Here is a 16498-nt window from a genome sequence, read left to right as displayed (position 1 = left end):
ATGAATGAAATGTGACGTTGCAGGAAATATGCTCATCATTGGATGTAAATGTAATATGGGAAAATTTTGAACATTCATGTAATTATGGTACATTATGAATTGTAAATTGTGACTTTTAAAACTACTAATGCATATCAGAAAAGAATAATGTGTAAGACTTGTTTTGTTAGCCATAAAGTTTGACAAATTCGTGTAAATCAGTTGTGCCATAAGACAGCTTGTTTGTAGAAATTGATTTGTGTACAATTTGCTTGAAGCTGAATGGATGATGAAAACAATGCCTATTAAAGTGACTAATTTGTCTGGCCATTAAATATTCTCTCTCTCTCTCTCTCTCTCTCTCTCTCTCTCTCTCTCTCTCTCTCTCTGTCCCCTGTCCCTCACCATTATAAGGCCATACTTGCCATTTTCTTCTATCTGTTGGATGACCCCTTTCATCAAGGTACTACATTTAAGCATATGTATGCAATAAAGCATCAAGATTCAGTATCGGCATACGACAAATAAACAAGTTGTTAAAAAATTATTCAAACTGATTTTTATGTCTTTTTAATACTTTCTGTTTGCACTTGATACTTTGTTTCTACAATCCCCCCTCCCCCCCTCCCCCAGCCCACTCATAAAACATTAAAACTGCTGCAAAGTAAATATTTGCTGTAAATTGTTTCATGGTAATGATTTGGCATATAAAAGATTTCCTGTTAGCAATGGTTAGAAATGTTAGTAAAATTGTGGCTTTAACTCTCAGGGCATGACATTACTCAGAGGCCTATTTTTGCCAGTAATTCATCTATAATACCAACTGACTGATTATCTGTAGTTGCTAATTAAATATTCACAGTTATGAGGAACTGGAGCTGCTTCTGACTACCTCTTTATGTACACCTTCTAAAACAGTATGTTTTGCTTTCAAGTGTTAGATCCTTAAAGATCGTTAGGATGCATTTATGCTGCCACCTTGTTGCCTGCTGGCATAGGACGGCATTGAGAAATCATACCCACTGCATCTTACTGGTGCATTTAACCTGCAGTATCATTGCTCACTACGATCCTTGCTGGCTTGTGTTTCGTGCTGTGACCATCACTGCATGTCCTGAAACTTGAGCCGTGATTTACTGCTTCGAGGTCACTCCAGCAGCGGTGTGTCTGATTCTATGTGCACGCATTCTGCTAGCTATGTGACCCAGTGTGCAGTGAGGAGTGAGGCTGTAGTGTAAATGAACAAGGCACCCTGCGAATGGCAAGGTGCAATGTGTAAGCAATGATATGCCAGCAGTGAGACTGCAGCATAAATGCTCCTTAGACTGAGAGTTGGTAAGAATAAGGTCTGCATTAAATCTTTTCTGAGGACATCTTTGACTGTAGGTATCCATCTGTATCTTTGTCCAATATTGACTTGCACAGTACTATGTTAATCATCCATATCAACATTTTCCCCCCTGCCCCCCTTAGTTGCGTGGTACTGTGTTAATCGTGCATGTCAATGTTGTTCTCAAAGAACCATCGTGGATCTTGGCAAGGTGGAGTGGCTTCCTTACTTTGGTGATACGGATAGCGATGGTGTAGATGCAGCCACAAGAGAACGGTATCTGTGAAGAGGCCAACAAACCTGTGTTTTCTGAGGAGGGCATCAGCCTTTTCAGCAGTTGTAGGGGCAACATCTGGATGATTGCCTGATCTAGCCTTGTAACAGTTGATCAGTATTTGCTGTGTTGGTGCTGCGAACTGCTGAAAGCAGTGGAGACTACAGTTGTTTTTATCGAGGACATGCAGCTCTATTATATGCCTTAACAATGATGGCATCTTCTTGCAAAAAATAGTCCCCTGTTCTGATCTCCAAGTGGGGACTACTCTGAAGGATTTCATCAGGAAAAACTAAACTGCCATTCATTAGGTCAGAGCTTGAAATGTTAGCTCTTTTTATTGGACAGGTAGATTAGGTCATTTAAAAAAAGCAATGGATAGTTGTTAGTTATTGTTGATATAAGAAAAGTGCAACTGCAGAAAGTACAGGACATCTAGTCAGGTGGACAAAGGGTTACAATTACAAAATCAGATGAGTGTAATGCAAGAATGACAGTAAGAATGTGAGTAAGCTACTATGAACAGCATAGTGGATGCATTAGCATTTCCATGGTAGACATGAAACAAACACCTACCATCACAGAAGTTCATATGTCTTCTAGCTCCACAGAAGTTGAAGAAATTGAGAGAATGTATGATGGGATAAGAGAAATTCTTCAGATAGTTAAGGCAGAAGAAAATTTAATTATTATGGGATTGAAATACAGTTGTATGAAAACGAAAAGAAGGGAAAATGGTAAGTGCACGACTGGGAAAAAAGGGGAAGCCACTTGGTAGAACTTTGTTTTGGTCATAATTTAATCATTACAAGCACTTGGTTTAAGAACTGTGAATTAAGATTGTGTACATGATCTTCTGGAGTCCCTTGGAAAACTAGATAAATTATTACATTACAAGACGGAGATTTTGAAACAAGATTTTAAACTGCGGAACATTTCTGGCAGCAGATGTGGATTTTGACCCCAGTTTATTTATTATAAACAGCAGACTAAAACTGAAGAAATGCCAGAAAGATAAGGAATTGTGAAGATGGGACGTGAAGAAATTGAGTGAACCAGAGATTGAGAGTTTCAAAGTGAACATTAGGCAACAACAGGTGGAAGCAGATCTGAAATAAAATACAAATTAGTCATTGTGAAGGATGAAATAGTGAAGACAGCAGTGTGTCAAATAGGCAAAAAGAAAGCTGTAGTAGAAATCCTTGGATATCATGAGGTATTCCTTGTAAATGACAAGGGAGAGAAAGTGTGAAAATGAAGCAGACAAAAGAAAATAAACAGGCCTGAAAAACAAGATTGATAGTCTTTTTCTTTTTTTTTTCCTTTTAAATTTCAACTTTATTCATTAGACTACTTTTAATGCATTTTGCTGTACACACATTTTAATTACTATAACTTTTAGGTAATACTTTACTTGTAGATATCACTACAGTTTTATTCAAACAGCATTTAAAATTTAGTCAGTGTGGCATACTGAATTTACAAAATTTTCAAAAGTCTTACAGCCTTTGTCTCATCTTTTCTGTAGAGTGGAGTAATAAATTATCTAGTTGGAAGACACTACTTTTTGTGAGCCAAAAAGAAAAAGAAAAAGGATGGTTCTCTGCCACTTCAGGTGCAAGCAGTCTGAGCTAACTCTTCCCAGTATTTCTAACAATGCAAATTACACACGCAGATGCTCAGTAGCTACCCAAAAATATCTACTGTCTACAGTTCTGCAATAGGTAGCGTATACCAACAAATACATCCAGTCTGGAAGACCAGTAATAAACTTCTCATTATTTGATCTCTCAGGTTTTCTTGGTGCAGCTGATTAATGGTCTGCTTCCAGGTGTTCTGTTGAAGTGTTATTTCCATTTTGTGGAAGCAGTGACTCAGCAGAATACCTGGAAGCACACCATTAATTCTCATGATTTGTTTAATAGCAGTTAATATGCATTTTATTTGTTCATTGCAGTTTAGATTATTCCTTGCAAGGTGCTGCCTTTGCAAAACATGTAACATAATAAAACACACACAATTACAGATATGGAAAACAATGCAACATATAACCATTATTTGCAAATTTATTTTTGAGTACTTACTATGCATGATACAAATACAAATACTGAAGATGTTTTCTGTAACTGAAGTGGAAATGGGATGTTGCAACAGAAAATGCAAAATAGTTGAGCAGATATGGCTAGAGGACAAAATGCAAGGTTGTAGAAGCATGCATAACTAGAGGAAAGACAGGTGATATCAATAGGAAAACTAAAAAGGCTTTTGGACAAAAGAGAAGCAGGTGTATCAATACCATGTGCTCAGATGGCAAGTCAGTATTAAACAAAAACTAGACAAGTGTGAGTTGGACTTGTATTCAGGGAGTTCCATAATAAATTAATTATGTATGTAGATAATACTAATAGTTTATATGGCTTAATGGTCTGGTGCAAGTCTTTCTATTGGACGCCAATTGTGTGCCCTTAACGTACCCCAGTTATCCAACTGGGGAAAGGGGACCTACGGTTAAATGTGGAATCTGAACTACTTTTTGGATCTGCCGCTCCTCATGTCATTGAGAGTTGAAGGCTAGGTTAAAATGAAGACTGAAAAATCTATAGCCTAAGACTGAAAAATCTGCAGCCTGACGAAGTTTCAGTCCCATGACGTCTTGGTTTCCAGGCACTTGCTTTACCGCTAGATTACTAGGCCCAGTTTGTATATGGACAATTCATGGGCGAGTTTGCGAGTATCAAAATATTTGACATATATGGCCGTATCTTTTGACTACATTGATTTAGAAATTTAAATTAGTTACACTGTCAGGGGACTGTGGCCTTAGTAGATGATATAAACTTCAGCTTGATACCTCAACCTGTTCCCAAGAAAAAAGGGTTCTTAACAGATCGACTGACAGACAGACAAACAACAAAGTGATCCTGCAAGGGTTCCATTTTACTGATTGAGGTTCAGAACCCTAAAAAGGAAAAGCTGAAACTTGGACGAAATTGTATAGAAGGGCTACACAAAGTAATGAACTACCAAGCAATATTACAGAAACGAGAGAGATTAAATAAAGAAGATATGTACAAGGTATGATGTAGCATGAAGGATTTGACAGTGCACTGAACCGCCTAAGGCGAAACAAGGCCCCTGTAGTAGACGACATTCACTCATAATTGTTGAGATCCTTGGGAGAGCCAGTTAAAGATCAAACTATTCTGAACGGTGTGCAAGATACATGAGACAGGCAAAATACCCTCAAGACTTCAGGAAGAATCTAAGTCCAAAACAGGCAGGTACTGTCAGATGTATTACTGAACTATCAGTTTAATATGTCATCATTACAAAATACTGTCATGAATTATTTATAGAAGAGTGGAAAAATTGTACAGACCAGCCTTGGGGAAGATCAGTTTATGTTCCAGAGAAATGTAGAAACATGGTGAGGCTATATTGACCCTACGACTTTTCTTAGAAGATACATTACAGAACACCAAACCTATGTTTACAGTATCTGAAAATTGAGCTATTGAGTGTGATTACAGGAACACGCTATTTGAAATTCTGAAGATAGAAGAGATGAAATACAAAGTGAACAAAGGAGAAATTTGGAAAAAGAATTAAAGTTCATCGAGAAGAAATGAAAGCTTTGAGGTTTGCTGGTGACATTATAATTCTGCCAGAGATGGGAAAGGAGTTGGAAGAGCAGTTGAACAGAATGGGTAGCGCCTTGAAAAAAGGTTAACAGGAAAACATCAACAACAATAACACAAGCGTAATGGAATGTAAGTCAAATTAAATAGGGCGAGTGAGTTTCACTATTTTAACAGCAAAATAAGTATATAATCTAAAAAAGATAAATTGTTAACATCAAATATAATTCTAAATGTTAGCAAGCAGGCCTATTTGATGAAAATATTGGTCTGGAGCATAGCCCTGCACGGAAGTGAAATGTGGGCAATAAACAGTTTAGGTAAGAAGAGAATAGTCTTGAAAATGTTGGCTACAGAAGAGTGCCGAAGATAAGGTGAGTATATTGAATAACTAATCAGTAGATACTGAATCCAGTTGGAGAAACAAATTACAGCACAATCTGTATGAAAAAAGGATAGACTAGTGTGGAAATCAGGATCAAACCAGTCTTCAGAATGAAGACAACATGAACATCATTTTATCTAGTGGTGATTGTACTATTCGACTTGAATGTGTGTGTATTTTGCCAGGCCAGTGTGGTGGTGGTTGTATGGATGTAGAACATGGGCAGTAGTATATAGTTGTTGAATATTTGTCTCACTTGACTGATAGTGAAAACTGTGGCTGTGTATAGTGCATATGAATGGAGTCAAAATAAGGTACAGTGCTATTACTGGCATGAAAAGAGAATTAAAACAGCTACAGGATTTTTCAACTATGCTATTGACTCTATTAGAGGCACTGTAGGCGAGCTATCAGCAAATGGTTATTTACTTTATATGTTATGTTGAGCCAATCTTTAACTTCTGACTTTCTTGCTAATGAAACACATTTGGCTGCCAAGAGAGTAATGTGTGAACCTTTCAGTGACTACTGTAGCAGAATATTGTCGCAATGTCTTCCACAAAGCCTGAAGAAATTCTGCTTGTGTGTAAAGGCTGTTAGTGACACCAGTGTTAGTCTCTATTGAATCATAGATGAGACAGAACCTAAAACTGAGGATGGCTTATCAAAAGCTGAAATGCATAACACAATTTTCATATGTTCCTTTACAAAGGGAAACTCAGTAGTATGCCTCAGTTTAAATCTCATACCACTGAAAAGATTGAAATAGAGATTAGTGTCAGTGTTATTGAGAAACAGCTGAAACCATTAAAATTAAAAAAACTCCATTGTCATTATGGAATCCCTATCAAATTCTATACTCAGTTCGAGGCTGAATTAGCCCTTCCTATAACTGAAATCTATCATAGATCCCTGGAACTGTGCCCAGCAGTTGGAAGCAAGCACAAGTCATAAACATTTACATGAATGGTAGCAGAAGTGATCCACAGCACTAATCATCCAATATCCTCGACATGCAGTAGTGGTAGAATCTTCGAATGTATTCACAACTCATATGTAAAGAGGCATCTTGAACAGAAAGACCTTGTACATGTCAACCAGCATAGATTCCAAAAAAAAAAAAACAGAACATGTGAAACCCAACTCTCACTTTTCTCACATGACATACTCAAAGCCATAGATCAAGGTAGTCATAGACACAATATTCCTTGATTTCCAAACAGCATTTGACTTAGTACCACATCAGTACTTAACGTCAAAAGTACAGGTGTATGGTGTATCAAGTGAAATCTGTGACTGAATACTGAGGGTATTTTGATAGGAAGGATGTAGCAAGTTATCTTGGATGGAGAGTCATCAACAGATGCAGAAGTAACTTTGGGTGTATACCCCAGGGACATGTGTTAGGGGCCTTGCTGTTTGCATTGTATATTAATGACTAGGTGGATAATATTAATAGTAACCTCAGACTTTTTACAGATGATGCGGTTACATGCAGCTAAGTACTGTCTGAAACAAGTTATCTAAGTATTCAGTCATATCGTAATAAGATTTCAAAGTGGTGCAAAGACACAACTTGCTTTATATGTTCTTAAAGGTGAAATTGTGTAATCCACTAAATGAAAAAAATGTAGTATGCTGACTATAATATCAGTGGATCTCTGTTGAGATTGGTCAACTCTAACAAATAACTGGGTGTAACGATTTGAAGGGATATATGGCACAACAGTCACATGATCTCAGTAGTAGGTAAAGCAGGTGGCAAACTGTGATTCATTGGTAGAATACTAGGAAAATGCAGTCAGTCTACAAAGAAATTGCATACAGAACACTTGTGTTACTGAATTATGTCAGACCCATACCAGGTGACTGACAGGTGATAGTCAACAAAGAATGGCAGCAGGAATGGAATGGTAATGGGTTTGTTCGACACTTGGTTGTGTGTGGTGAAGTTGCTGAGAGAAATTGAAATGGCGGATACCTGAAGATAGATGCAATCTATCCAAGAAAGATCTACTTAAAAAGTCTTCTATCTAGAAGTATATTACAGCTCCCATGGGGATCATGAAGACAAGATTAGACTAATTACAAAACATACAGAGGCATTTAAGCAATCATTCTTCCTGTGATCCATATGTGAATGGAATGGGAGAAAGCCCTAATGGAGTACATGCTCTGCCATGCACTTCTCATTTATTTGCAGAGTATAGAAGTAAATACAGAGTCACAGATATGTATGTTATCACTTATAGCTTAGAAGTTTATCCAATAGCTTGTATTATAACCATCTTACTCTTTTGAAATGCATAGCTTCTGTAGAGGGGAGTGGAAGGAGTGAATAAGAGTAGAATCAGTTCCGTAATAGCTGGGCTCGTTGTACGTCACTTGTAGGAAAATATCTGCATGTAGTCGAATTAAGTCGGGTAATGCTGAGGGAATTAGATTTGGAAATGAGACACTTATAGTAGTAAAGGAGTTTTGCTATTTGGGGAGCAAAATAACTGATGATGGTTGAAGTAGAGAGGATATAAAATGTAGACTGGCAATGGCAAGGAAAGCGTTTCTGAAGAAGAGAAATTTGTTAACATCAAGTGTAGGTTTAAGTGTCAGGAAGTCGTTTCTGAAAGTATTTGTATGGAGTGTAGCCATGTATGGAAGTGAAACATGGACAATAAATAGTTTGGACAAGAAGAGAATAGAAGTTTTCGAAATGTGGTGCTACAGAAGAATGCTGAAGATTAGATGGGTAGATCACATAACTAATGAGGAGGCATTGAATTGGATTGGGGAAAAGAGGAGTTTGTGGCACAACTTGACTAGGAGAAGGGATTGGTTGGTAGGACATGTTCTGAGGCATCAAGGGATCACCAATTTAGTATTGGAGGGCAGCGTGGAGGGTAAAAATCGTAGAGGGAGACCAAGAGATGAATACACTAAGCAGATTCAGAAGGATGTAGGCTGCAGTAGGTACTGGGAGATGAAGAAGCTTGCACAGGTTAGAGTAGCATGGAGAGCTGCATCAAAGCAGTCTCAGGACTGAAGACCACAACAACAACAACATCTGCATTATTTTTATTTTGTTTACTGTTGATAGTTTGATTAAGTTCAATGAAAGTGAATGTAACTAAAAACACAGTAGTAAAGAACTGCACATCACGTGTGTACATAGACAGTACACTTAAAGTCTTTCAATGTGAGGAAAAGCAAATATTTACAACTACTGTAGCATGAAAATGGTAATGGAAAGTTCTGGTCAAATGGCAGTAATTTAAATTGATTGCTAATCATATAAGTGTGGATTAATGCAGTTGGTAAAAAACATAGTAAATAACTTAATTTTTGTAATGGTGAATACACACACACACACAAAAAAAATAAGTTTCAACTCTGAATAATTCTCAGTAAATTGCAGATAATCTCCTCATTCAGAAAAATTTTCTTCACTCCAAACCCTCCACCGTTCCACCTTTTTATTTTTTGTAAATATAGTAGAGAAAAGAGAGAAGTTTATAGAGTCAGATCTGGAGAATAATGTGGGTGTGGAGTTCTTTCAAAGCCCATGAACAGTGTCCTACTGCAAGAACATATTTATGTGCAGTGTCATTACTCTTTCTGTTTCAGGTTGCCATGCAAATTTCATAATAACTGGCTTTCCTAAATATGATTTTATAATATCCTTCCATCAGTTTTTTTGAAATGGAGGCAACTATCTCAATCACAGTTTTGTAGAACATGTTCTGTTCCATTGTGTTGGACTGCCTTTCAGGTTTTGGTTGCATTCGTAATTCTTCCCTTGTTACTTTGTTTCTATTACTTAGTGCTGCATTTCACATATCTTAGAAGTTTAGTTTCTGATGCTTCTGGTGGCCGAAAATCTTTATCTTTTTTAAGTGTCTAGCTTTTCACCCCATAAAATAGAGGGGGAACTACCAAGACTATATAAAATTTCATTTGGGACTCTTTTCTTTTTTAACCCTTCGGTGCTCTCCTTATCATGTCAAATATATGCTAGTATGTATTAGCTTTCTCTGCGTACCCTTATCTTGATCATTTGGTATGTCACATCCTAAATTATTGAAATGGGCTATCTGTTCTATTTGTTTATTTTTTAAATTATAGAGTGCAGCAATCAGTCATCCTTTTTAGATTTTATTATGCAAATCCAGATTTTGGCTAGTAGCTAGCCATTCTCAATTCACTATTTTTTATTCTCAATGCATGTAAGTCCCTGTTGTTCGGGCATCAGTCAAAGAACTGCGACTGACGCCCTAACAACAGGGACTTACATGCGTTGAGAATTAAAAAAAGCGTATTGAGAATGGCTAGCTAATAGCTGAAATCTGGATTTGCATAATAAAATCTAAAACAGGACTGATTGCTGCACTCTATAATTTATAAGTCACATACAGTCACTGAGTGCAGCCCTTTTCCGAATGGAAGGTAACCTGATATTGGTTTATTATTCAGGATTATTTTTATTTGTGCTAGTGAGTGCTGGAAAAAGCCATGGTTTTATTTGATTTATAGATAAAGTCAGACTGTAGATTGCACATATCTCATTTAATTTATGTAGTGTCATTTGTAATTTATCTTCATTGTCTTATATGATAACCTGGTCATCTGCGAATAACATTGTGTTAACATATCTATTCTCCCAGTATTTATACCTGATGGTGTCCTATCTCATTTCCATTCTCTGATCATGCCATCTATATAGATACTGAATAATGTTGGTGACAAACTATACCCTTGTTTTACTCCTTAATTTGTCTGTTTTCAGTCGTTATCTCTTTGCCCCTTTCTGTTCTAATTGTGGTGTTCATATATAGGCTTTTTGCAATTTGGATCATATGTTTAGGGATTCCTCTTTTTTCCATTATGGCCCTTAGCTTCTCTCTGTGAATTCTATCAAATGCTTTTATATAATTCACAAATTCTATGTGAGTTTCCAGGTTAAATTCTCATCACTTTTGAATTATCCATTTCAGTGGAAAATCAGTATCTATACATAATCTTCCCTTTCTTGAACCTGCTTGTTCCTCCATTAAAATTACATGAAATATTTCACAGCCTTTCCTTTATTTTGCAGTATATTTTTAAGAAATTTTCAGAGTACTTTATAACCTTGTAGTTAGATGTATTACTTCTTTTGCCTTTCGTATGTTCTGAAATGACCTTTGCTATTTTCAATTCCTGTGGTATCTGAAATTTTACACAGCACATGTTCAAGTGATACAGCATTCTTATTTCTAAGAGAATGCCTGATGTTTGATAAATTCATGATGTATTCCGTCTAGTCATGGTGATTTTTGGTTTTTCATTTCTTTTTAAACTGTCTTGAGGTCTACCAGTTCTATATAATCTATTACTTGCAGTTGTTCTATATTATCTGCTTCTTCTATTTCTGGATTGTTCCATAGCTTTTTATAATGTGTAATCCAGACAGATGTTTGTATGACATTTATATTTATGCTATATCTCTCTTATTTATTGAGTTGTGTAATTAATTTGTATGCTGTTTCTTGTCTCCTATGGATATCATGTTGAGCAGATAATCAATATTAGAGAAGAAATCATTAGAAGGTAAAGGAAGGGCAATACCATCAGAAAAGAAGTGAAGTAAAAGAAGTAGTAATCTCAGCACTTAGTACATTGTGAGACATATTTTTATATATATAAACACGATGTTATTCATGGATGATCAAATTGTTATTCAAGACTGAGAAGATAAATTACAAATGGCACTACATAAACTAAATGAGATAAGTGCAAGCTACAACCTGACTATAAACTAAACTAAACTCCACATGAACAGGCCATGAAGGCCCAACAGTACCAACCAGCCACTGTATCATCCTCAGCCCACAGGTGTCATTGGATGCGGATGTGGAGGAGTGTGTGGTCAGCACACCACCCTCCCAGCTGTTCTGTCAGTTTATGAGACCAGAGCCACTACTTCTCAAACAAGTAGCTCCTCAGTATCGCCTCACAAGTGCTTAGTGCACCCCGCTTACCAACAGTGCTTGGCAGACTGGATGGTCACCCATCCAAGTCTTAGCCCAGCCCAACAGCGCCTAACTTAAATGATCTGATGGGAACTAGTGTTATCACTGAGGTAAGGCCATTGGCACAACCTGAACTATATCTATAAATAAAACCATGGCCTTTTGCGGTATCCACCAGCACAAACAAAAATAGTCCTCAATAATAAACCAATAGAACAGATAGCGCATTTCAAGTATTTAGGATGTGACATACCATACGATCAAGATATGAATACACAGAAAAAACTGTAACATACCAGCATATATTTGGCACAATAAGGAGAACACTTAAGGATAAAACAAGAATAGAGTCCCAACTGAAATTTTATACAATCATGGCAGTTGCCACTTTATTATATGGGACAGAAGTTAGATGCTGCGAAATAAAGATTTACAGCAACTAGAAGCATCATACAATATGATGTCCTTTAAAAATTCTGCATGATTGTGAAGCCTGACCATGAGAAGTTAAAGACCATTTTTTGTTTATGTCTTCACTAGTTGTTATTTGATTGAGCAGTTGGATGACTCTGTTCCGATGCATCTACATTTACATCTACATGGATACCCTGCAGACCACGCTTAAGTGCGTGATAGAGGGTTCATTGAACAACCTTCACAATAATTCCCTATTATTCCAATCTCAAATAGTGCATAGGAAAAATGAACACCTACATCTTTCCATGTACATGCCACAACAAGAAATGCCTTTGTTTATGACCACTCCAAATCCCGTATCTTGTCAGTGACACTCTCTCCCCTATTTCGTGATAATACGAAATGTGCTGCTCTTCTGTGAACTTTCTCAATGTACTCCATTAATCCTATCTAATAAAGATCCCAGACCACACAGCAATACTCCAAACGAGGATGGACAAGCGTAATGTAGGCAGTGTCTTTAGTAGATCTGTTACATTTTCTAAGTGTTCTGCCAATAAAATTCAGTCTTTGGCTTGCCTTCCCCACAACATTTTTTATGTGTTCTTTCCAAAGACACAGATTTCTTAAATTGTCTTCTTGCAAATGATGTATTTTAAATATTTTGTTTAAATTATTTGTGTCTTTAATTTTTTTGATTACTTTGTCTGTCTCAAAAATCTTAATGCAACAGTCATTGATCAGGGTGCCATGAATTTTACAGACAATTTCTTCAGGAGAAGTGTCAGTTTTGGGTCTGGCAATGTCTTGAAATCTTCAGTGCTTGTATGACCACAGTTAAATTCATTTATCCAGTAATAAACTGTGATGAAAGCTGGTGCAGAACCATGTTTCATCATTGCAGAATACTAATTTATAAGTTTTCAGCTGCCTGAAATATGTGATATCAATCACTTATGACAAATTCAAACAAAGCAATGTCCATTTTACTTGTTTTGGAAAGAAAACATGACAATACTCACTCTTAGCCATCTCTGTGGCCAAAGCTACTAATGCACATTTTTGCAGTGGCACTTGACCCGGGGCTAAGCCAGTTCAAATCCTGTTGGTTGAAAAAGTTTTCACTCCCAGTATCTGGCTGGAAAGAGGAGGATGAGTACATCATGAATTGATTAAGCATGAGGAGTTATTTTAGAATTAATGCTGTATCTCTTGAACAGGTGCTGTGAAAAATTTCAGATACCGCAGGAATGGAAAACAGCAAAGGTCATTTCAGTACATAAGAAAGGCAAAAGAAATCATGCATCTAACTATAAGGGTAAAATTACTCTGAAAGTTTCTTACAAAATAAAGGAAAGGCTGTGAAATGTTTCACATAATTTTAATGGAGGAACAAGCAGGTTTCTGAAAGGGAAGATTATGCATAGATACTGCTTTTTCACGGAAACAGATAATTCAAAAGTGACGAGAATGTAATCTGGAAACTCACATAGCATTTGATACCATTCACAGAGAGATGCTAAGGGCCATAATGGAAAAAAGAGGAATCCCTAAAATATGAGCCAAGTTTCAAAAAGCATATAAATGAATACCACAATTAGAACAGACAGGGGCGAAGAAATAACGACTGAAAACAGACAAATTAAGGAGTAAAACAAGGGTATAGTTGGTCACCAACATTATTCAGTATCTATATAGATGACATGATCAGAGACTTTGTGCTAATGTCCTGGCTTCAGTACCAAATCTCTCCACAGTGTCTCACAAAGTTAGGACTTGTGACACTGTTGGTGTGGTAATCAGTCCATCGGATGGGGACGTTAAGCTCTACTATGTGCCAGCACCTGGCTTCACCATCTCCCTTCTATCATCATCATCATCATCATCCATTACATGACATTACACTACACTACACACACACAGACAGAAAAAAATAAGTACTGTAATGGAGCATGTTGCATATAAATAAACAACCAAAAGAATACTTTCTCTTACCAATTCATGTTGTTTAACAAGTTTTCTTAGTGTTTCTTAGAAATTTGTGATTGTTATAGATCAGTCCTTACATATGCCAGATCTGTCCAGGCCTCATATTTTATATGGTGTGTTTTCAGAGATGAGAGGTTAGATGATCTTAGTTGTTCACTGTACGGAAGTATCGACTTAAAGGGGCTAAACTTACAATCTTGAGACACAGTGATTTTGGCCAGTTTAAATCAGTAATTACTGACCTGTTCTATGTCTGGATGTGGGATGTAGCCGATTTCCCATATCAATCACTGAGTTGGATTCCCCTAAAATGTGACAATTATTTAAACATTTGATTCTGTTATAAACTTGATATTTCATTAATTCATGTCACTTTGTCACTATGCTACAAAATTCATAAATATTAATTTATTTTGTTAAGTGAGACAATTGTACTTGGACAGGACACTGGACCATCTGTTTAAAGGCTATGGATATGTTTCCAAATTTTTTCAGATTTCTTTAGGCCTCAGTGAATTTACAGAAGTAGTATATATAAAGGAAAATTGTTCATTCTGAAAGCTCAGTGTTAAAATTCTTATTTGTACATGGAGTATGTTTTTCCCAAGTGCTGCCTTTACACTTTGTGTGTCTTCATGTCCTATTTCTTTTCCTTAAATAAATTACTTATTTGCGTTAATTAAGAAGTTGAACATATATATTTTGAACACAGTTATAATTTTATTTGGCAACTTTTATCCATGATTAGCCATGAAGAACTTTTTGGGTTCATGCTACTTTTTAATCGCAGAAATCTCACTACAGAGAGGATGTTATTTCTGCTGTGCATATAGGGAAATAAGTCATCCATTTTTGTGGAAAAATCATACAGATTGTAATATAAATTACATATTACAGATTTTATTTTATTTTCTTCCTTTGACAGCTGACTACCATCTAAATAAGACAGAAAGGAAAAGACAAGGATGCATACAAGAACTGATTGATACTGAACAGGCATATATTAATGATATGTCTATTGTCCATGATGTAAGTATATTGTTGCTTCATTGATGAGGGAGAAGCTTTTATTTTAGTTTCTTTTTTAATTTATGAAGATCTTCTCAAGCATATCTGTAGACGTCTGTCTCAAGATATTACTTTCCTTATTTTCCTACATTTGATGGTTTATTGATTTAAGAATTATACTAAAATAATTGGAACTCTTTTGTACATAAGTAGCAGGACTGGAAAACAGTTATCATAATAATATTCTGTTCTTTGTGACTATGCGTTGTCTTAAAGGAGCATTCAGGTGTATAAGATGAGCATTGTAATGCTATCATTATAGATTTTCTTTGCTGTTCTCTGTTCATAAAAACAGTGACAGAGAAGAGGATAGGTTGAATTTAGAAATAGTGGAATTTTGTGAAGTGTGGTGGCAGGAAGAACAACACTCCTGCTCAGGTGAGAACCGGGTTATTAACACAAAAGCAAATAGTGGTAATGCAGAACTAGATCTAATATTGAATAATAAAAGGAATGCAGGTGAAGTGCTATGTACAGCATAGCAGATCCATTATCACATCCAAGATAAGTCTCAAAGCCAGGAACCACCACAGCAGTAAAAGTATGTTTTGTGAATAGTTAAAGATAATGAAACAAGGTTTTCAGCAAATGATAGTACACAGAGAGTCCTCCTTGATAGTGTTTACACTGCATTGTTGTTTCTGGCCATCTTGCCTTTAAATTTTAGCACATTTCTCAGGTACTTTTGCCAAAAGATTCAGTGTGGAGGTTTAACAAGTGTTGTTTCACTGTACTCATATTTTCAAATGCTTTTGAATGCAATTAAAAAAGTATATTGTTTTATTATAAAAAATTGCTTGAATGTGGAAAACATGGTAATATGCAGATAGAGATTACTGCTTAAACATCAAGCATGTATTAATAAGAGTGAAAAGCTAAGTGCATTGTATGTAGCAGAGGTGGGAGGGGGGAAAAGAAAAACAAAAGATGAGAAAGACAATGAAAGTTGTAGAAAACTAAAACAGAGTGAAGCAAAGAGTAGTTACAGTGAATAAATGCTGAGATGGAAGAAATTAATGTAAGAAGTTAATGTAAATTAAAGCCAGGTGGGTGATGTGAACCAAGGACATGTAGTGCTAGTTCCAACCTGTGGAATTCTGAGAAACTGGTGTCCAGGGGAAGAATCCAGATAGCGCGCGTGGTGAAACAGGCACCGAGGTCATGAATGTCATGTTGTAGACTATGCTCTGCAACAGGATATTGCGAGTTGCCAGTTTACACCCTCTGCCTATGCCCATTCATCCTAATCGATAATTTGGTGGTCTGTCTGCTGCTGAACATTTCCTCAATCTGCACCTATCTGATTCAAACCTATGACATCCTTCCTTCTCACCTTAATCAAATTTATACTTACCAACAACTACTTCACATTTGAGGTGAACAGATCAGGGGTATGGCCATGGGAACCAGGAT

At 36.4% G+C, this 16498-nt stretch overlaps 1 protein-coding gene across 1 annotated transcript in view; it reads left to right on the top strand.

The window, feature by feature from the left end:
- Window positions 1–16498, top strand: part of LOC126199401 (intersectin-1-like) — a 305182-nt gene that overhangs the window by 198998 nt on the left and 89686 nt on the right. The window contains 1 exon segment of the mRNA XM_049936323.1: window positions 14943–15046. Coding sequence (XP_049792280.1) covers window positions 14943–15046 — 104 coding nt within the window.

This window comes from Schistocerca nitens, chromosome 1 (assembly GCF_023898315.1).
Source record: "Schistocerca nitens isolate TAMUIC-IGC-003100 chromosome 1, iqSchNite1.1, whole genome shotgun sequence".
Classification (NCBI taxonomy): Eukaryota; Metazoa; Arthropoda; class Insecta; order Orthoptera; family Acrididae; genus Schistocerca; species Schistocerca nitens.
The sequence above is the reverse complement of the archived record's forward strand: the minus strand, read 5'-3'. Positions and strand labels throughout refer to the sequence as shown.